Source organism: Melopsittacus undulatus, chromosome Z, assembly GCF_012275295.1.
Source record: "Melopsittacus undulatus isolate bMelUnd1 chromosome Z, bMelUnd1.mat.Z, whole genome shotgun sequence".
NCBI classification, from domain to species: domain Eukaryota; kingdom Metazoa; phylum Chordata; class Aves; order Psittaciformes; family Psittaculidae; genus Melopsittacus; species Melopsittacus undulatus.
Window position 1 is genome coordinate 21,462,856 of NC_047557.1, and position 17,328 is coordinate 21,480,183.

Sequence of the window (17,328 nt, forward strand, 5' to 3'; positions counted from 1 at the left end):
CATTGCTAGAGGAAGATAGCTTCTGTTGATGCTTTGCTGGTGAACTAGATAGCTAATTGAAACAGCTCTACAACAGGGTGCTCTTGTACAAAAGAGGTTATTAAATGCTGAAGGATTGATGGAAAGGTGCTGAGGACCTTACACAAAGAAAACTTGCACAGAAATGCTCATCCAAGAAAATAAGGTGAGAGAGCATCATGCTTAGTGAGACTGCTTCAGCCCAGCCATCCACAGAATTCAAGCAGAGTCCTGAGGGCAGGATACATGCCTGTACAACCTCCTTTGAGTGAGGGGAAAGGGAGGGGTGCCTGTGCATGGTGGTGGTCCCTGTCTGCACATCTGGCAGCGCCTCTGTGGGGAATGCAGGACAGATGGTCTCTGCAGCACACATAGCTGGGGCACCGGGAGAATGGTGCTCGGGAAGCACAAATGGAAGGGCTTGGTAAGACAAAGCGTGGGTCATGGAAATAAAAATGAGTGATGTTGGGGGAAGGGAGCCAAATGAAGCAAAGGGAGAGGTTTTTTCTAGGTAAAAAACCTACTTAACCTTCTTTAGTGGTGGAGTGAATGTTACACGTTGGGCAAGGACAAGTACAGAGGCTGTAAATACATGTGTAACATATGTTGTTGGTAAGGTGCACACTGCAGATGTGAAAGCAGTGCTACTCATGGGGGCTGGCTGCTCTGTGAACCCCCTTGGTGCTATGCTTTGCATGAATATCAGTCTCTTCCTCTGCCCATCGTGTTAGAGTACACAGATTTGCTGTTACCTTCCATGATGCTTCCCCATAGTCACTCTTGCTTAATTTTTAAGTAGGTGTGAATGTTTAGGCAGCCTTTGCAATAAAATAAGTATTAACAGTGTACATTTGTTACTTGTGCTGTTAGGTGGGTGACCTGTTTTTGGCTGGCATAGAGTTAATTTTCTTCCTAGTAGCTGCTGCAGTGTTGTGTTTTGGATTTAGTTTGAAAACAATGCTGATAACATATCAATGTTTCCTTCTCAGTAGTGCCTACTCTAAGTCAAGGAGTTTTCAGTCTCGTACTCTGCCAGTGAGGAGAGGCACAAGAAGCTGAGAAGGAACAGAGACAGAACTGGTTGGGTTTAAACCATAATTCAGGGTATTGGGCAGAGCTTTTCTTCTGTCCATCCACAGGTCCTAAGAGGCTTAGACTGTATAAAAACATTAACTGTAAAAAACTGTCAAATTATGACTGAAATGGCTAAATCAAAAATTTGAAACAATCATCAGAGTGGATCTGGAGGTCTGGGAGCTTTAGGGAAGGAGAATAGAAGGTGCAAGGCAGAGAAGATGCAGGCCGGAGCAGATGGGTAGGGACCGTGCTGTTGTTGCCTGGTAGTGGGTGCCAGGCAGCAGCAGCAGAACATGCATGGACTGCTCCAGAATGGGAGCTGTAAAAGGTCTTGGGCATGTGGGGTGTGGCTTGAGGTGTATGGAGTGAGGAATTGCTTGTCTGTGCTATGGTTTATAAAAGGAGGATGGTAAGAGTTGCATTTGGCTCGTTTTCTTTAGAAACCCCAATTCTTAGTAGTCTTAGAGCAAAGCAAAGATGTGAAATCAATGTGACACCTGGGTCCTGATCCTTTTGTGTCAGTGTGTGGCTGTTCTGCTCTTAAAGTTAGTCCTTGCCACTGTGCTTAGCAAGTAGACATAAAATTGCTGTACACTCAGTATTTAAGAAGAATCCTTACTCCTGTTGGTTTTATTGTACTTTATGGGAGCTTGCTGTGTCTTTCACTGGAGATGAATAGGAATGCTGGGGAGGGACTCTTCATTAGGGACTGTAGTGCTAGGACAAGAGGTAATGGGTTAAAACTTAAACAGGGCTGGTTTAGATTGGATGTAAGGAAGAAATTCTTTACTGTGAGGGTGGTGAGGCACTGAAATGGGTTGCCCAGGGAAGCTGTGAATGCTCCATCCCTGGCAGTGTTCAGGATGGGGTTGAACAGAGCCTGGGGTGACATGGTTTAATGTGAGGTGTCTCTGCCCATGGCAGGGGGGTTGGAACTAAATGATGTTAAGGTCCTTTCCAACCCTAACTGTTCTATGATTCTGAGCCAAAGCAGTGGCACCTTAACTCTGGCTCAGCAGTCTCTGTAAGCGGCTGGTTTTAAAATGAGGATTTGTATTGTAGTTGCTGGCAGTTTAATTATAGCTAAGTTACCAACTGTTTGGATGCCCATAAGAAATGGATATGAGTACAATTTCAGTAAGCTTCACTCCTGTATTGGGACATATATTGGGACATACAGTGTTGTATCAGCCTAGAAGGGGGACAGACAAGCTGATGTGGAACATACCTTGGGAGACTTAGGGCCTGTGGGAGACTCATGGTATTGGATTTTTCGTTTCTGATGAAAAGAGAGTCTAAGTGGTGTGGCTTTCATGTGGTATTTAGTTTTCTATTAATTTTGTTCTTCACTAGTATGCTGACTGTTAGTTTCTCCACTCGTAGATCTGGTCTGAGCCACACCACAGTATAAGGCCAGGAATCATTTTGTGATTTATTGCCTAAGTCTTTTTAACCCTCTTCTTTCTGCCTCTCTCTGCATGTCTTAGTGCAGGAATGAAAATAATATGTGGAAAGCTTTCCCACCAGTTAGTAAATGATAATTTGTTTTTGCTTCCCAGGCCGAATCCACCAAGCTATGGTAACATCCCTAAATGAAGAAAATGAAAGTGTAACTGTTGAATGGATTGAAAATGGAGATACGAAAGGCAAAGAGGTAAACTTAATTATTTTGGAACTTTTCTCTTTTTTAAAATATGTAGTCTACATGAACATTACTTTGGAATCTGCAGTGGAAACAAACAGAAGGTATAAGTCTTAATTTATTTGATTCTTTGTTTACAGACTTTTCTGCATGGAAGCTGCTGGGCAAATGCTGGTTTCTTTTGTGTGGAATTTGACTTCCTGAGCTATGTCATAGCGCTGAAGTAATTATTTTCATCTGATTAACAAAGGCTGATGTCATTATCCTCTTCTTACAAGTAGAAAAATCAAATTTTTGAGAGAAGTGACTTGAGCTTGGGCAGGAAACCTGTGTAAAAGCTAGATTAGAATGATTTTTTTGTTTAGTATTATTGAGGAACTTAACTGCTAGTTTGTTTACAATATATTAAGGACAATAGAAAGGGCTTCTTCAAATAAATAGTGTATAAAACTAACACAAGAGTCAATATAGGCCCACTGCTGAACAAGGTGGATGCCCTGGAGACAGAAGATATAAGGAAGGCAGAGGTGCTGAATGCCTTCTTTGCCTCTGTCTTTACTCCTGCAGACTCTCCTCCGGGGCCCCAGGTTCCTATAGCCCCAGAAGGAGTCAGGACAAAGGAGGAGTTTGCTTCGGTAGATGAGGATTGGGTTAGGGATCAGCTATGCAATCTGGACATCTATAAATCGATGGGTCCGGATGTAATGCACCCACAGTTGCTGAGGGAGCTGGCGGAGGTCATTGCTAGGCCACTCTCCATCATCTTTGGTAAGTTCTGGGAAACGGGAGAGGTGCCTGAGGATTGGAAGATGGCAAATGTCACACCAGTCTATAAGAAGAGCAAGAAGGAGGAGCCGGGTAATTATAGACCAGTCAGCCTTACCTCCGTCCCTGGAAAGGTGATGGAACAACTTATTCTTGATGCCATCTCTAGACATATTAAAGATGAGGGGGTTATTAAGAACAGCCAGCATAGTTTTATGAAGGGGAAGTAATGTTTGACCAACCTTACAGCCTTCTGTAAGGAAGTCACTAGGTGGAGGGACGATGGTAGAGCGGTGGATGTGTTTTTTCTTGATTTCAGTAAGACATTTGATACTGTCTCCCACAGCATCCTCACAGATAAGCTAAGAAAGTGTGGGCTTGACGATCAGGTAGTGAGGTGGATCAAGAACTGGTTGAAAGGAAGAAGGCAGAGAGTTGTGGTCAATGGCACAGAATGTAGCTGGAGGTCTGTGACTAGTGGAGTCCCTCAGGGGTCGGTGCTGGCACCAGTGCTGTTTAATATTTTCATCAACGACCTGGATGAGGGAACTGAGTGTACCCTCAGCAAGTTCACTGATGACACTGAACTGGGAGGAGTGGCTGACACACCAGAAGGCTGTGTTGCCATTCAGCGAGACCTGGACAGGCTGGAGAGTTGGGCAGGGAGAAACTTGATGAAATTCAACAAGGGCAAGTGTAGAGTCTTGCATCTGGGGAAGAACAACCCCATGTACCTGTACAGGTTGGGGGTTGACCTGCTGGAAAGGAGTGAAGGGGAAAGGGAGCTGGGGGTCCTGGTGGATAGGAGGATGACCATGAGCCAGCAATGTGCCCTGGTGGCCAAGAAGGGTGAATATTGCATCCAGTTCTGGGCCCCCCAGTTCAAGAAGGACAGGGAATTGCTTGAAAGAGTCCAGCGCAGAGCCACAGAGATGATGAAGGGAGTGGAACAGCTCCCTTATGAGGAGAGGCTGAGGGAGCTGGGTCTCTTTAGCTTGGAGGAGACTGAGGGGTGACCTCATCAGTGTTTACAAATATGTACAGGGTGGGTGTCAGGATGATGGAGCTAGGCTTTTTTCAGTGATATCCAGTGATAGGACAAGGGGCAATGAGTGTAAACTGGAGCATAGGAGGTTCCACGTTAACATCAGGAAGAACTTCTTTACTGTAAGAGTGACAGAGCACTGGAACAGGTTGCCCAGGGAGGTTGTGGAGTCTCCTATGTTGGAGATATTCAAGGCCCACCTGGACAAGTTCCTGTGTGATGTACTCTAGGTTACCCTGCTCTTGCAGGGGGGTTGGACTAGATGATCTTTCGAGGTCCCTTCCAACCCTTAGGATTCAGTATGTTGTTCTGGCAATAATTTTCCAGCCTTGCTTTCCTTGAGAAACTGTGTCTTTGTGTATAAGATCTTTGTATTCCTTCTTCCTTTAAATTTTGGACCATGTTAGCCAATTTCAGCTGAGATTTGGTGAAGCATCTCAGAAATAATTGCTTTTCACCAGTTTTGTGAAAACACAGGAAGGAGGGAAAAAAGAAAAAGTGAGACTGTTCTGATGATCTCATCAGCAGACCTTGGCCCTCTGGACACAGAGAATCTACAGTAGTGAGGTGTTTGAAATGTCTAATCAGGGGAAGTGATAGTCTACAGAGACTAAAGCTACTTCAGATTTTTAGAAAACCACGTTTCAGTAGATCTGAAGCCAGCTATTTTTAAAATCTTGCCCCTCCCCCCATACATTGTACAGTATTTTGGATGAGAAAGTGAAAGGAAAATGAGAAACAAATGAATGAGAAACTGAAAGGAAAAAACACACCGTCCCCCTTTCCCCCCAAAACATCACACCATGCAAAACTAAAAACAAAAAAACCCACAAACCAAAACCCAAAACATGTTAAATTTAACATGGTTTCAACTGTGCTTTTATTTCTTGGGTGGTTGTAATTTGTCTGCTTATTTTTAACTGCTAGGGAAATTTCAAAGAATTGAGATATCTTTATGTTACCAAATACCTTTTGTATTTTGCAGTAACTGTCAAATTACCACAGTTATACTGTCTACTTTTGTTTTAGTTTAATCAGTTTGCAATATCGTAAATATATCTTGGTCATTTTTAGTTGATACCTTTCCTGAAGGGTGTATTTTCAACTAATGCAAAGACCAAAGGTAACATTGTTTTTAATGATCATAAAACAAGATAATTCAGGTTGTATAATTAACAAATTGTGGGGTAAAAATTGCTAAATATATTTAATGTTTATTCTCAAATGTAGCAGGGGAAATGAAGAGGGTGAATACTGTTTTAAGACTCATTAATGTGTTTTATATTCTTTTATCCAGATTGATTTGGAGAGTATATGTTCACTTAATCCAGATCTTGCACCTGATGAAGATATTGAACCTGGTCCAGAGTCACTACCACCACCTGCTCCATCTGCCAAAGTGAACAAAATCCTGAAGGTTGGTAATATCAATGCAGCACGTTCATGTTAAATTTGTAGTACTCTTATACATGTTGTTATGTTTGAATTTTTCACTTCAACTTTTGTGTTTGAGAAGCTATTTGATAATTTCTTTTCCTGTGATGAATAGGGGTATATAAAGTTTTTTTAATAATAGGTTTGGTGGAGAGGACCTGGGGAACTAATATTTATGTAACTAAATTTATCTCAAGGAAAAAAAAGGTTTAGGGAGGTTGTTTTGAAATGGAGTATATAGTTCAAGTAGTTTTCACCATAGGTTTTCATGGAGGGATTTGGCAGCAATCACCTCTTTCTGTTGCTGATGTTGTGTTATTTTCATTCACTGGAAAGAAGTAGAGGTCGGGCTGCAATTTACATTTTCAGTGAGATGGTGATTGAGTAACATATTTCTTTCTTTATAGACTCGTCGAACTGTGGTGCCTATTAAGAATGACAACCCTGTCAGAGATAACAGAGGTAAATGTTACCTCCTTCAAGGAAGTAAAAAATGTGGGAATATTTTAACCTGTTCATCTAGCACTACTTAATAGTTCTGTATTTGTCATTCAGCATGTATGCATGTGACGAATAAAAGACATGGTGCATCGTTCCTACAATTCCTATGTATGCTTAGAAATTCGTACTGTATGACTAGTATTTATGTGCAAACAATGTAGCATTAGGGCAAGTTAAGCTGAATGAATTGAAGGTGCAAAATTTTTAAGTTAATTATGCTACATCAAAGCCTGTGTGGCTTTTTCCAAGTTAAAGCATCCTCAGTTTTCCTTCACTATAATTGAGCATTTCAATATATTTTAAGTAATACATTTAAATTTCTTACACTTTCAATTTTTTAACTTAGTTTTGTAACAGTCTGTATGTGTGCATGTGTATACATTCATTCAAAGAGTACTTAAGCTCTAGGAGTTATTTTTCACTCTAAGTTGATTGTGAAAAATCTCCAAAAAATGCTGAAATACAACAGGAGGATATGTGAAAAGAATATACTGGATTAATACAGATGTAATGAATCTACAACATGAGAGAATAGTTACTGCTTATTATTTTAATTTTCTTTGTGTTAAATGTAGCTAACTTGTACTGATAATGGTGATGATTCTTCTTCCAAACATTAATCTACTGTCATTAATTCAGACTAGATTCTAGTCCATCTGTTTAAACTTGAAAACCAAATTGGCTTGCATACCTTTGCAAGTGTTCAGACTCTTTTGGTGGATGATTAGGACCACTTTTGTCCTTCTTTGTTTGCCTCTGGGGCTGTTAAGAAAATTGGAAATCTCTTAAGGAGGAGATAACTTTTTTCAAACTAATGTGATTTAAATTTGAGCCATCTTGCTCACATCCATATGTGTTTGTAGCAAATGGTCTGTTTAGTATGGAATAGTGCTGTAACTTTTTAACAGGTCCTTTTAATAGATCCTGTGCATCTTACTGTTCAGCCTAGGTATTTGTCTTTTGTTGTCCTTGTGATTAAAATTTTTCTCAACACACTCTCTTATTTCATGTAGTCAGTTTGTGCTATAAGCTAGATCTCCTGTTGTATTTGGAATGGTCTGGGCATTTGTCTTGTCTATCCCATGTAATATCTGTTTCCACAGTTGTCTCCATGGGCTGGCATTTGTACAGAGTGCCATCTCTGGCTACTAATCATAGATACCTTCTGTACTCTTCTAGCAGGCTCTGTTAGGAGCATGTGCAGGAAATGGGCCAGCTGAAGCGGAGCTGCTTGAAGCAAATCTTTGGAAAACAGTTTAAAGCCCATAGCTCCACCAAAGTGTCTGGCATGCTTACCACTCCCACTGCATTCACTGGGAACAGACAACACTCTATCTTCAGAAACTTACATCCTTGGCACATATAGAATCAATGCCTAAGTTTAGACATACTGATTGTATCTCTATCCCTTCCAGTACAGTGTCAAAAAGCCTTTTTTTTTTTTCTTTCTTCCACTCGCAGGTTGAGCTGTACTTGCTGCCTTTCATTTGTATCAGTTTGCTTCTCCAGAGATCATAGGGTAAATGGGGTGGGATCATTTGGAGCTCTAGAGAATGTGGAACAGTGGGGCTTCTTTTCTTACTAACTTTTTTCATATAATCACAATATAAATAAAATTCCAACACTTTAAACTTCAGGACTGAATGTCTCCCAAGTACATGCTTCAATCTATGCACATAGTAAATCGTACTAATCCTGCAGTGGAGTATTTAAAAATGTGCACATGCAGCATTGTTGCTTAATAATTATCTTGTGTTGGTGTATAACGCTAGGATAAAAAAGCCTGCATACCAAATATCTTTATTAATAGACGTTCTAAATATTTGGAAATGGGTCTTGTTTTATCTTGCCATAACAAAGCTTTTCAGAATTGGGTAGAAATGTTACTCTTCCTTGTCCAAGTAAGCTTTATGCTTTTTTGTTGCAGTGTCTGGTTCTGCACGTGCACGACCTTCTCAGCTTCCCGAACAGACTTTCTCCTCTCAACAGAATGGTAGTGTTTCAGATATATCTCCAGTTCAAGCTGCAAAAAAGGAATTTGGACCCCCTTGTATGTAAACAGTGTATCACGGATTCATTCATTTTGGGCATTATTGTGTACATTCTCGTGGATTACGTTGTTGTCCATGAAAGACTAAAAGTGGTCTACAAGCGCAGTTGTCTCTGGGTTCCCCGAGGAGCTTTTTCAGAGAGCTGTGGCTAAACAAATACATACTTTTGTCATAGATGTACTAGTATTTGGAATTTGGTTTTCCTTTATCTTGTTTTAACCATGGCAGTGTTGTTTGTTTCTTTTTTTTTTGTTTGCTTGGGCTTTCTTTTAATTCAAACCATGAAATCACATGTAGCTGTCCAATTATTTTTTTGATAGTCATTGTCCTTACATTTCTAGTTGTGTACTTTCCGTACCTTTCCCATTACTATTTTCTAATTAATGTTATGAATTTTGTAAATTAAATTGCCATAATTATGTATGATAATGATTGCCATAATTATTATATATTGTATGATTTGCTTGAAAAGATAGCTGATATAAGTGCATTCCAATGATAAATTAATCTTAATTGAAATGTTACAGTGTAAATACTAAGTTCATTTAACATTGAAGAAATTTTAAAATTATATTGTTTCCTTTAAGCACGTAGAAAATCTAATTGTGTAAAAGAGGTTGAAAAATTGCAAGAGAAACGTGAAAAAAGAAGATTACAGCAACAGGAACTTAGAGAAAAAAGAGCTCAGGTTAGTATATTTAGCTTGGATGGAAAATGTATGACAGATAAGTTTGCAAAATTGTAGTGCTTTTTTCACTGTTTATGTATGAACTCTAATAATATTGTAATTAAGTGTTTTCATCCTGTATACAAGCTTGATAAATATTTTGATGCTTGGTTGCAATGCTCTCATAACTATTACTTTAGCCAGTTTCCCCCTATTTTTCTTCCTACAGAAATAATTGCTTACAATTGCCATTCTTGCTGCGTGTTCTTTAAAAAACAAGTACTGGTAATAGGTAGCTATTTCTTGGGGAAAATGTAATATTGAAAATAATTGGACCTTTAGCTTTTAGATATCTGTGTTGTACATGAGGGGCTGCAACATGATGATAAATTATTATTTATGATCTTTGATGCTTTGTAGGAGATCCATTTAAGGCTTAAGTTTGATCATTAACTTTTAGGACTTTTTTTTCCCCTTTAAAGCCAGTCTGTGCATTTATAATTTAGATACTCATCATGCAAGTAGGTTGGCAGCAAGTTGTTAAAAACTTGTGTGAAAGAAAATGAAGTTGATAATCCTGTGAAAAAAATCTCTTAATATTAAATGACTTTCTGTCACAGTGGGGTAAAAGCTTTAGCAAAACTGGTATGTAATCTTGATGGCAGTCCTGTGTGTATGTGTTAGTCTCTAAAGAGTTACTAGGAATCTGTTACTGACATGAGAAGTACCACCACCAAGTAAATAATTCAGACAATTTACATCAGGGTTTAATGATGTTTCTAAGTTGACCTAAAATCACCTATGTTGGATTCATGTTCTGTAATTGCCATCCATTTATACAAATGCAACACTTAATTAGGTCTTTATGCCTAAGAAACAAACATTAAAAATCCCCAAGCATTAAAATACTTTAGCCTAGCATTACAGCTAAAATTTTATCACTCCTGTGAAACCTCCCTTTGAATCTGAGTCTTAAATTTCTGTATAAGGAAGCTCTGTTTGTCTTGATAACCTGTATGTATCTATACTTTGTATTCCTTTGTGTATACTGGTGTGAAATGCAGCAATAATTAGCCTGGTATTGTGTTCTAGTGGACAAGACCTTTAAGCAGAGCTTGAAGAATTTTAGGTGAATGCCTTTTCCCTAATAAGCAATACTCCTTTCTGAATGTTAGAAGGAAATGTTTCAGTGGGTACATTTTTTGTGGACTTACTGTCAGCAGTTTTTAGTTCACTGTTGTCAGGCTGAATAACATTAAAGTACAGTCAACTTCTGATTTCCAGGACATAGTCTTAGCTGAGATGAGGATCAGCTGTCTCACAGGTGCAGGAACATGAGCTGGCTCACTTTTGGCTTGTTAACACCAGTGCAGTTCTCTCTGAGAGTGCCTATACTGTTTCCCCAACCAACTGTGACCCAGAAGGAGTTTCCTGTTATTTGAAATCTTTCTATAATTTTGGGGGAGCCATGCAAAACTTAAGAAGATAGTTGCACCAGAGCTGGCTACGTATGGCATCATTAGCTTGTCCTGAAATGGTGTAAACACTAAGTTTCAAGGAGAAGTGACAGGAAGGATGTTTGATCAGTTCTTCAGAGAACCAACTCAGCTCACAGTAGGCTTAGGCTTAGCAAGGCTTGGAGAGGCTCCATGCAAGGCCTCTTATATATCCATTTGCTCTGGTACTGGTGGCTCCAGCTTTAAGGATGGGAAGCCTTCTGAGCCTGCTTGTAGCTGAGTTGGCAAGGGTCTAAGAGTGCTGGAAGCTTTTGCAATGCATCCAAGTAACTGTAGGAGTTCAGGACCAGTAGTAGGATAAAGCTCCTTAAACCAAGTTGGATCCAACAGAGCTGTGTTTGGGGCAGCTGGGTATTGTCACTGTCTTTTGCAGTATGTATTGTACCTGCGTAATGGAGTGTATCCATCTGTCCATTGCCTTACCCCTGATTAAGAAACATTGATCGTGTATGCTATCAGATGCTGTGCTGTCATTCAGAGGCATTTTAGTGTGAAGAATCTGTCGAAGGCAGAAGTCATTTCTCTTTCTTGAGTAGTCTGTTAAGGAGTCCTCCAGTAAAAAGTATTTTCTATTATATGCCAACCAAAAACATTATAAATAGAAGACATGTAATTATTTTGTTATCAGTAAATCAGCTGCATTAGAATGGAAAAAGGCATTAAACTTGCATATTGGGAAGTTTCTGTCATTTTGGAGAAAAAATAAGATTTCTATTTATGTGTGTGTTTCTCATAAATATAGAAGATAAAGAAGTTTGTCAATTTCAGTAAAAAAAGTATATTAGAAATTATGTTGTTTACTTCCCTAGGATGTTGATGCTACTAACCCAAATTATGAAATTATGTGTATGATAAGAGATTTCAGGGCAAGTTTGGATTACAGACCACTGACAAATGCAGATCCTGTAAGTACCCCAATAACATTGAAGTTTCTTATTCGTCTCTATTTTTGCTGTGTTGTCCATTTTTTCAATGTGTACTTATGTCTATAAACATGTAAAGCAAGCAGTTTAATATGTTTTAGTATTCATCAGCACCTGGGTTTATTTTTTTTCAGTAATTTGGTGATATAGAAATGAGTAGGTGTTGAAAGTCTGAATTATTATCATGCTATGTTATTCAAATATCCTTTTACTATAAAATAATACCAATATGTTCTAAGTAGTCACTCAGTCTCTGTATTGTAAATTTTCCTGGGATGCTAGGGAATATACACAAAGAACCGTTAAGCTTCTCTCAAAAACCTTGTTGAGTATAAAGTTTAATATTCGATCTTTGAAGGGGATGGGGCCATTTAGTTAGCAGAGAAGTCAGAAGATCGGGATTCTTAAATGAAGATTATCAGATCTCTGTGGAAATCAGAGATGGTGATAGTTTCTGTCAATAGCATATCTACCCTGTTAGATCTGGATTTGCTTGCAATATTCCAAGATGCACCTGGGATGCTACATGACTAGATCACTGTCTGCAGGGATTTTGTTAATGCATGGTTCTCCCTTTTGGGATCTTTGCTGTTATGCAGGCAAAAAGGATTTTTCCATGTTCAGATTACTCACTGTTTTGAATATTTCTTTGTTTAAATTACTGTTTCATTAATTCAAGAATAGAAGTAAAATAAGTATGCTATTGTATAACTGGAATTGGGGTATAGTTCACTGAAAGATTATCTCTTTTGCAGATTGATGAGCACAGGATATGCGTTTGTGTACGGAAACGACCACTCAATAAGAAAGGTATGACCATTAAACCATTAAACCATTAAAGATTTTGATGGTGTTTTGGGGTGGGCTTTTTTTTGTTGTTTTGTTGTGGGTCTTTTTTTCCCCTCTGAAAAGCTGCTTCTGATAGTAATATTATTCACGTTAGAGATCTAGGAATACTGATCAAAGGTGAAAGTGTTACACGAGTAGTCACTTATTAAATATGAGATTAGTATTACAGCTTCTTACTGTCTGTTCATCAAACTGGAGCCTCTATAAAAAAAATAAATAAAAAAATTGAGGTTTCCACTGCAGTTAAATTCCAGTCTTCCATGAAGTTCTTTACTTTCAGTGGGAAATTAAGAATGCAGATGCTTCTGTTTGAATCCAGTGCATAAGTAAGTTGACTTTCACTTTGAAATACGTTTTTCCTTCCCTTCACTGGTCTAATGGAAGGTGTTCGTACCAAAGCCAGGGGTTCGGAGCTATATGATCTTAAACGTCCCTTCTAACATAAGCCATTCTATGGTTCAATGATTCTATATTTTGTTTAGCTAAACGTCTCAAAGAACATCACTCTCTGAGACAACATGGCATGCTTTTCTTACTTTTGTGCTGTCAGACCTACATGTGGAAGATTATCTGGAGCATATTCAGAGCAAACATGAGAACTGTATTTCTGTTGAATTCTGTTTCATCATTGGAGGTTTCTTGAATACAATATGACTTAGAAATCTTGTGTGTTTAGGGGAAACATCACCTTCTGCTGAAGGTGGACAAAATGAGATTACAGTAAATGAGAGCAAGTTGTCATGGAGTGTGAATTTGGATCCAAAGTAGGATTTGATTTTGTGAAATTTGCATATCTTTGCTATTAGTGGTTTAGGCTGTTTAAAAAATAGCTAGAATTGTTCGTAGGAAGATGAGTGTCTATGAAAAAATGAGGTTGGTATTAAGGTTATTTTGCATTTTCAAAAATAACCTGTCGTAAATTAATCTATAGACATAATCTAGTACCCACATGATACAATTTTCTGAAAACACACACTTCCTAGGAAACAGTATTTCTTATGACACATGTTAAAACCGAAGAATCAAGTATGTTAGCATTTAACTCCTAGAAGAGGAAAAAAAAATCAGTTTGTTTTTGAAACACAAAATTATCACCAGGATCTTTAGAGTCCTCTGTACCAATTGTTCTGTGGATTGACTTTGTAGCAGGTAGGTGTTCACATTAGCATTTAAGTTATTTAATTTAAATAAAAAGTGTTTCGATATTTATTTTTTAAATGAAATTAAACTTAATTTCTTTTGACATTGAGATTTTATTTCAGTGACATATAATTGAGAAATGCATGGTGGGTTTCAGAGACAGTATTGCATCAGAGACAGTATTTCATCAGCAAGGACTGTAACAAATAGCTGGGAGTATGTAAATGTCTTACTCCAAACAATTACTTAAAAAACCCAGCTTTTGACTGCTTAAACTAAAAAGCTTTTGCTGCAAAAAATTTGCCGTCTCACATCTCTTTCTTATCCCTGTTCCTTATTTCTTCTTTGTGATTACTGCAGGATAATTGCATCTTATTTAATTGCAGAGCAGTTGAAACAATTATTATATAGTGATTGAATGCATATTTCTGTTGGTGTATAATATTATGCAATGGTAACCATTGTACTGTTTGATCAGCTTGTTAACCAATGAAAAAATTTCTATCTGATTGCATACAGCCACATCAAATTCCTGAACTGCATGCTTTAAGAAATTTTACATAGAAATGGAAGTAGGACACATGAGTGATCCTGAATGTACACACAAAGGATCTTTATTTTTGTTCATATCATGGATCACTGGGTTCTCTGTTTTGCTGACTTGTATCTCATACAACAATTACCAGTAAATTGTAGTGCTGTGTAGTAATTATAACCTGGGACCTCACTGTTGAAATCACATCTAGATGGCTTTTTTTCATTCCCAGTGATAGGAAGGATTTTTTTTTAGTATTTTCAGCTTTTTCTGCTTATATGATAATCTTTAGAAAGCATTTTGCTTTGGAGAAATTCTGTGTTAAAGGTGTATAGTTTAGGTTACAGAAGGAATACACAAATGAAAATGGTGGTGTAAAATGAAAGCAAAATTCTTCTGGAAGGCTATGAACATGTGACTGTAATGTTAAGGATTTAAGGAAAATAAGTGTCCAGTTTGTCCAGTAGAGAAGCTATAAACACTTCAGGATATGTCAGTAATCTGTAAAACAATATAAAAGCTCTGAGAGAAAGCAAGTGAAATCCTTGGGAAGTGTTGTTACAGAATACATAAGCTGCAATGATAATGATAAAATTAATGATTATTTTCTTACCAGCTTTGTACAACCTGTCTAATTTCTAGCAATTGGTAGGATAGGATGACTAGCCTTCCAAAATGAAATCTCTTACTTAGCAGATGACTCTCTAGGTATTGGAAGCCCTGAATCCATTTCAGTGTTGCTATTGGGAGGAGCTGTGTTTTCTGAGATGTTGTGAGTGTGTACACATTGAAGAAATGGAAAAAATGTGTTGCTAGTTAAATATTTCACTTATTTTATAGAAACTTTAATGAAAGACCTTGATGTTATAACAATTCCTAGTAAAGATGTTGTGATGGTACATGAACCAAAACAAAAGGTGGATTTAACACGGTACCTAGAAAACCAAACTTTTCGTTTTGATTATACCTTTGATGAAACATCTCCTAATGAAATGGTTTACAGGTATGTGTATATACTTTTTTTTGTGAATCTTCTTTTCTTAAATGTCTTCCATGTCAGTAACTGTGGGCTTAGCCCTTGGTCATTTACCCCTGTTCTCTATGTTATCATATATGTATGTTGCTACCTCTGTTCTTTTACCTGTTTACTTTTAACTCTATATCTTGAGTTATTAACCTGCTATGTCATCTCCACCTCCATTAACCTCTGTCCAGCTCTCATTTGTTCTCCAAGCCTGCCTGGTCTGCTTCCTGGTCTCTAGGCTCTAGTATGTATTGCCTGCCTCCTCATGAACAATTTCTTGAGTTCCCCATTTGCCTTAGGCTTATCTTACTAATTAGTGTGTGTGCAACACCTGAGGAACCTGAGTCATGGCTTTTAGTCTTCAGGAAACTTGGAAGAAAAGGAGAGCTCCAACCTCAAAGAGCTTGTAGGTTGAATATAAGATAATTAAGAGATGGAAACAAATCAGGAGAGGGTACAGAAAGAGTGCAAAGAAAGTGAGAGAGGTTATATTGTATTACTGAGATGCCTGAGCTACCTTGGCTATTGGAAGCAATCTGGCTCATGTAACATACGGGTGCATGGAGCTAAGTTACCTTGCTGAAAATACTGAATCTTTCTAATTTAAAAGAACTACAACAACAAAGACATACATCAATTTTCAGCCCCAAGGTATTTGGATCTCCATTTTCTCCTTTTTTTCTAAGGTTTCATTTCTTCAGCTGGCACAGAATAATGCACACAAAGCTTTAAAAAAAATGTGGGAAGAAAAAAAACAGCCCCAAAATTATAGCGCAGAATTTTAGTATTGGCAAAACCTAAGTATTTAGCTGCTTCACTGTTCTACTTTGTCTTTTAATTCTGTCTTCTTTAGGAAGCTCTGAACTCTATGTAGTGAGCTATGCTGTGGTACTAAAACGAGGATTTTTTTCTTTTCTTAGGGTTTAAAGGAGGATAATGTTGGAAAATAAATGTGTGAGATCTTGTAGCTTTTCTCTGATTATTTGGGATATTTTTATGCCTTGGAGCTGGTAGTCTCTTTAGTTCAGCAATTAATGTAGAAATGTCCTTTGTCCCCTCAAAGTAGAGGACCAGTTTTGTCTCTTCTGGCCTTTGTAATTTATAAATTTATAGCAACGGCACCTTAAAGTAATTCAGTTTCTTCAGTACTGTTGATTTTTGCATTTAAGGTTTACAGCTCGACCGTTAGTAGAGACCATATTTGAAAGGGGAATGGCGACTTGTTTTGCATATGGGCAGACAGGCAGTGGAAAAACCCATGTAAGTATATTCTTTTACCTGTAAGCAAGACATTTCTTTTAATGTATGGTACACTTACCTAAGTTCTAAGAAGTAAAAAATATGTAAGTTACAGTTCTGTGATTTTATTTGTTAATTTTTTCTTTTATTTAGACTATGGGTGGTGACTTTTCAGGAAAGAACCAGGATTGTTCTAAAGGCATATATGCGCTTGCAGGTAAGACCTTATTGGCTTGTTGACTTTGCAGTTTAGTTGACATCTAAATTTTCTACTCCCTGAGGTACAAATATAAAAGTCTACATAAGCCCCCCTATGTATGCCTACATATGCCCCTCTGCTCTGCTGTCATGGGACCCCACTTGGAGCACTGTGTGCAGTTCTGGTGTCCTCAACATAAGAAGGATATGAAGCTGTTGGAACAAGTCCCGAGGAGGGCCACGAGGATGATCAGGGGACTGGAGCACCTCCCATATGAAGATAGGCTGAGAGAACTGCAGCTGTTCAGCTTGAAGAAGAGAAGGCTGCGTGGAGACCTCATAGCAGCCTTCCAGTATCTAAAGGGGGCCTGTGAGGATGCTGGAGAAGGGACTCTTCATCAGAGACTGCAGCCATAGGACAAGGGGGCAATGTGTTTAAACCTAAACAGAGGAAGTTCAGGTTAGATACAAGGAAGAAGCTCTCTGCTGTGAGGATGGTGAGCCATTGGAACAGGTTGCGCAAAAAAGTGGTAAATGCTCCATCCCTGGCAGTGTTTAAGGCCAGGCTGGATAGCACTTTGGGTCACATAGTCTAGTGTGAGGTGTCCCTGCCCGTGGGAGGGGGGTTGGAACTAGATGAACTTAAGGTCCTTTCCAACCCAAACTATTCTATCATTCGGTGATATTTTGTGTTACAGTGGAG

General features: G+C 38.4%; 1 protein-coding gene across 3 annotated transcripts in view; it reads left to right on the top strand.

Moving 5' to 3' along the window:
• Nucleotides 1-17,328, top strand: part of KIF2A (kinesin family member 2A) — a 64,940-nt gene that overhangs the window by 20,091 nt on the left and 27,521 nt on the right. For 2 of the 3 annotated variants that reach the window (XM_005151923.3, XM_005151924.3), the window contains exons 2-11: nucleotides 2,655-2,749; nucleotides 5,845-5,964; nucleotides 6,389-6,443; nucleotides 8,410-8,532; nucleotides 9,121-9,221; nucleotides 11,527-11,622; nucleotides 12,396-12,450; nucleotides 15,005-15,167; nucleotides 16,358-16,448; nucleotides 16,581-16,644. In XM_005151923.3, coding sequence (XP_005151980.1) covers nucleotides 2,655-2,749; nucleotides 5,845-5,964; nucleotides 6,389-6,443; nucleotides 8,410-8,532; nucleotides 9,121-9,221; nucleotides 11,527-11,622; nucleotides 12,396-12,450; nucleotides 15,005-15,167; nucleotides 16,358-16,448; nucleotides 16,581-16,644 — 963 coding nt within the window. The remainder of the gene's footprint in view (nucleotides 1-2,654; nucleotides 2,750-5,844; nucleotides 5,965-6,388; nucleotides 6,444-8,409; nucleotides 8,533-9,120; nucleotides 9,222-11,526; nucleotides 11,623-12,395; nucleotides 12,451-15,004; nucleotides 15,168-16,357; nucleotides 16,449-16,580; nucleotides 16,645-17,328) is intronic. The other variant, XM_005151925.3, reaches the window with a different exon arrangement.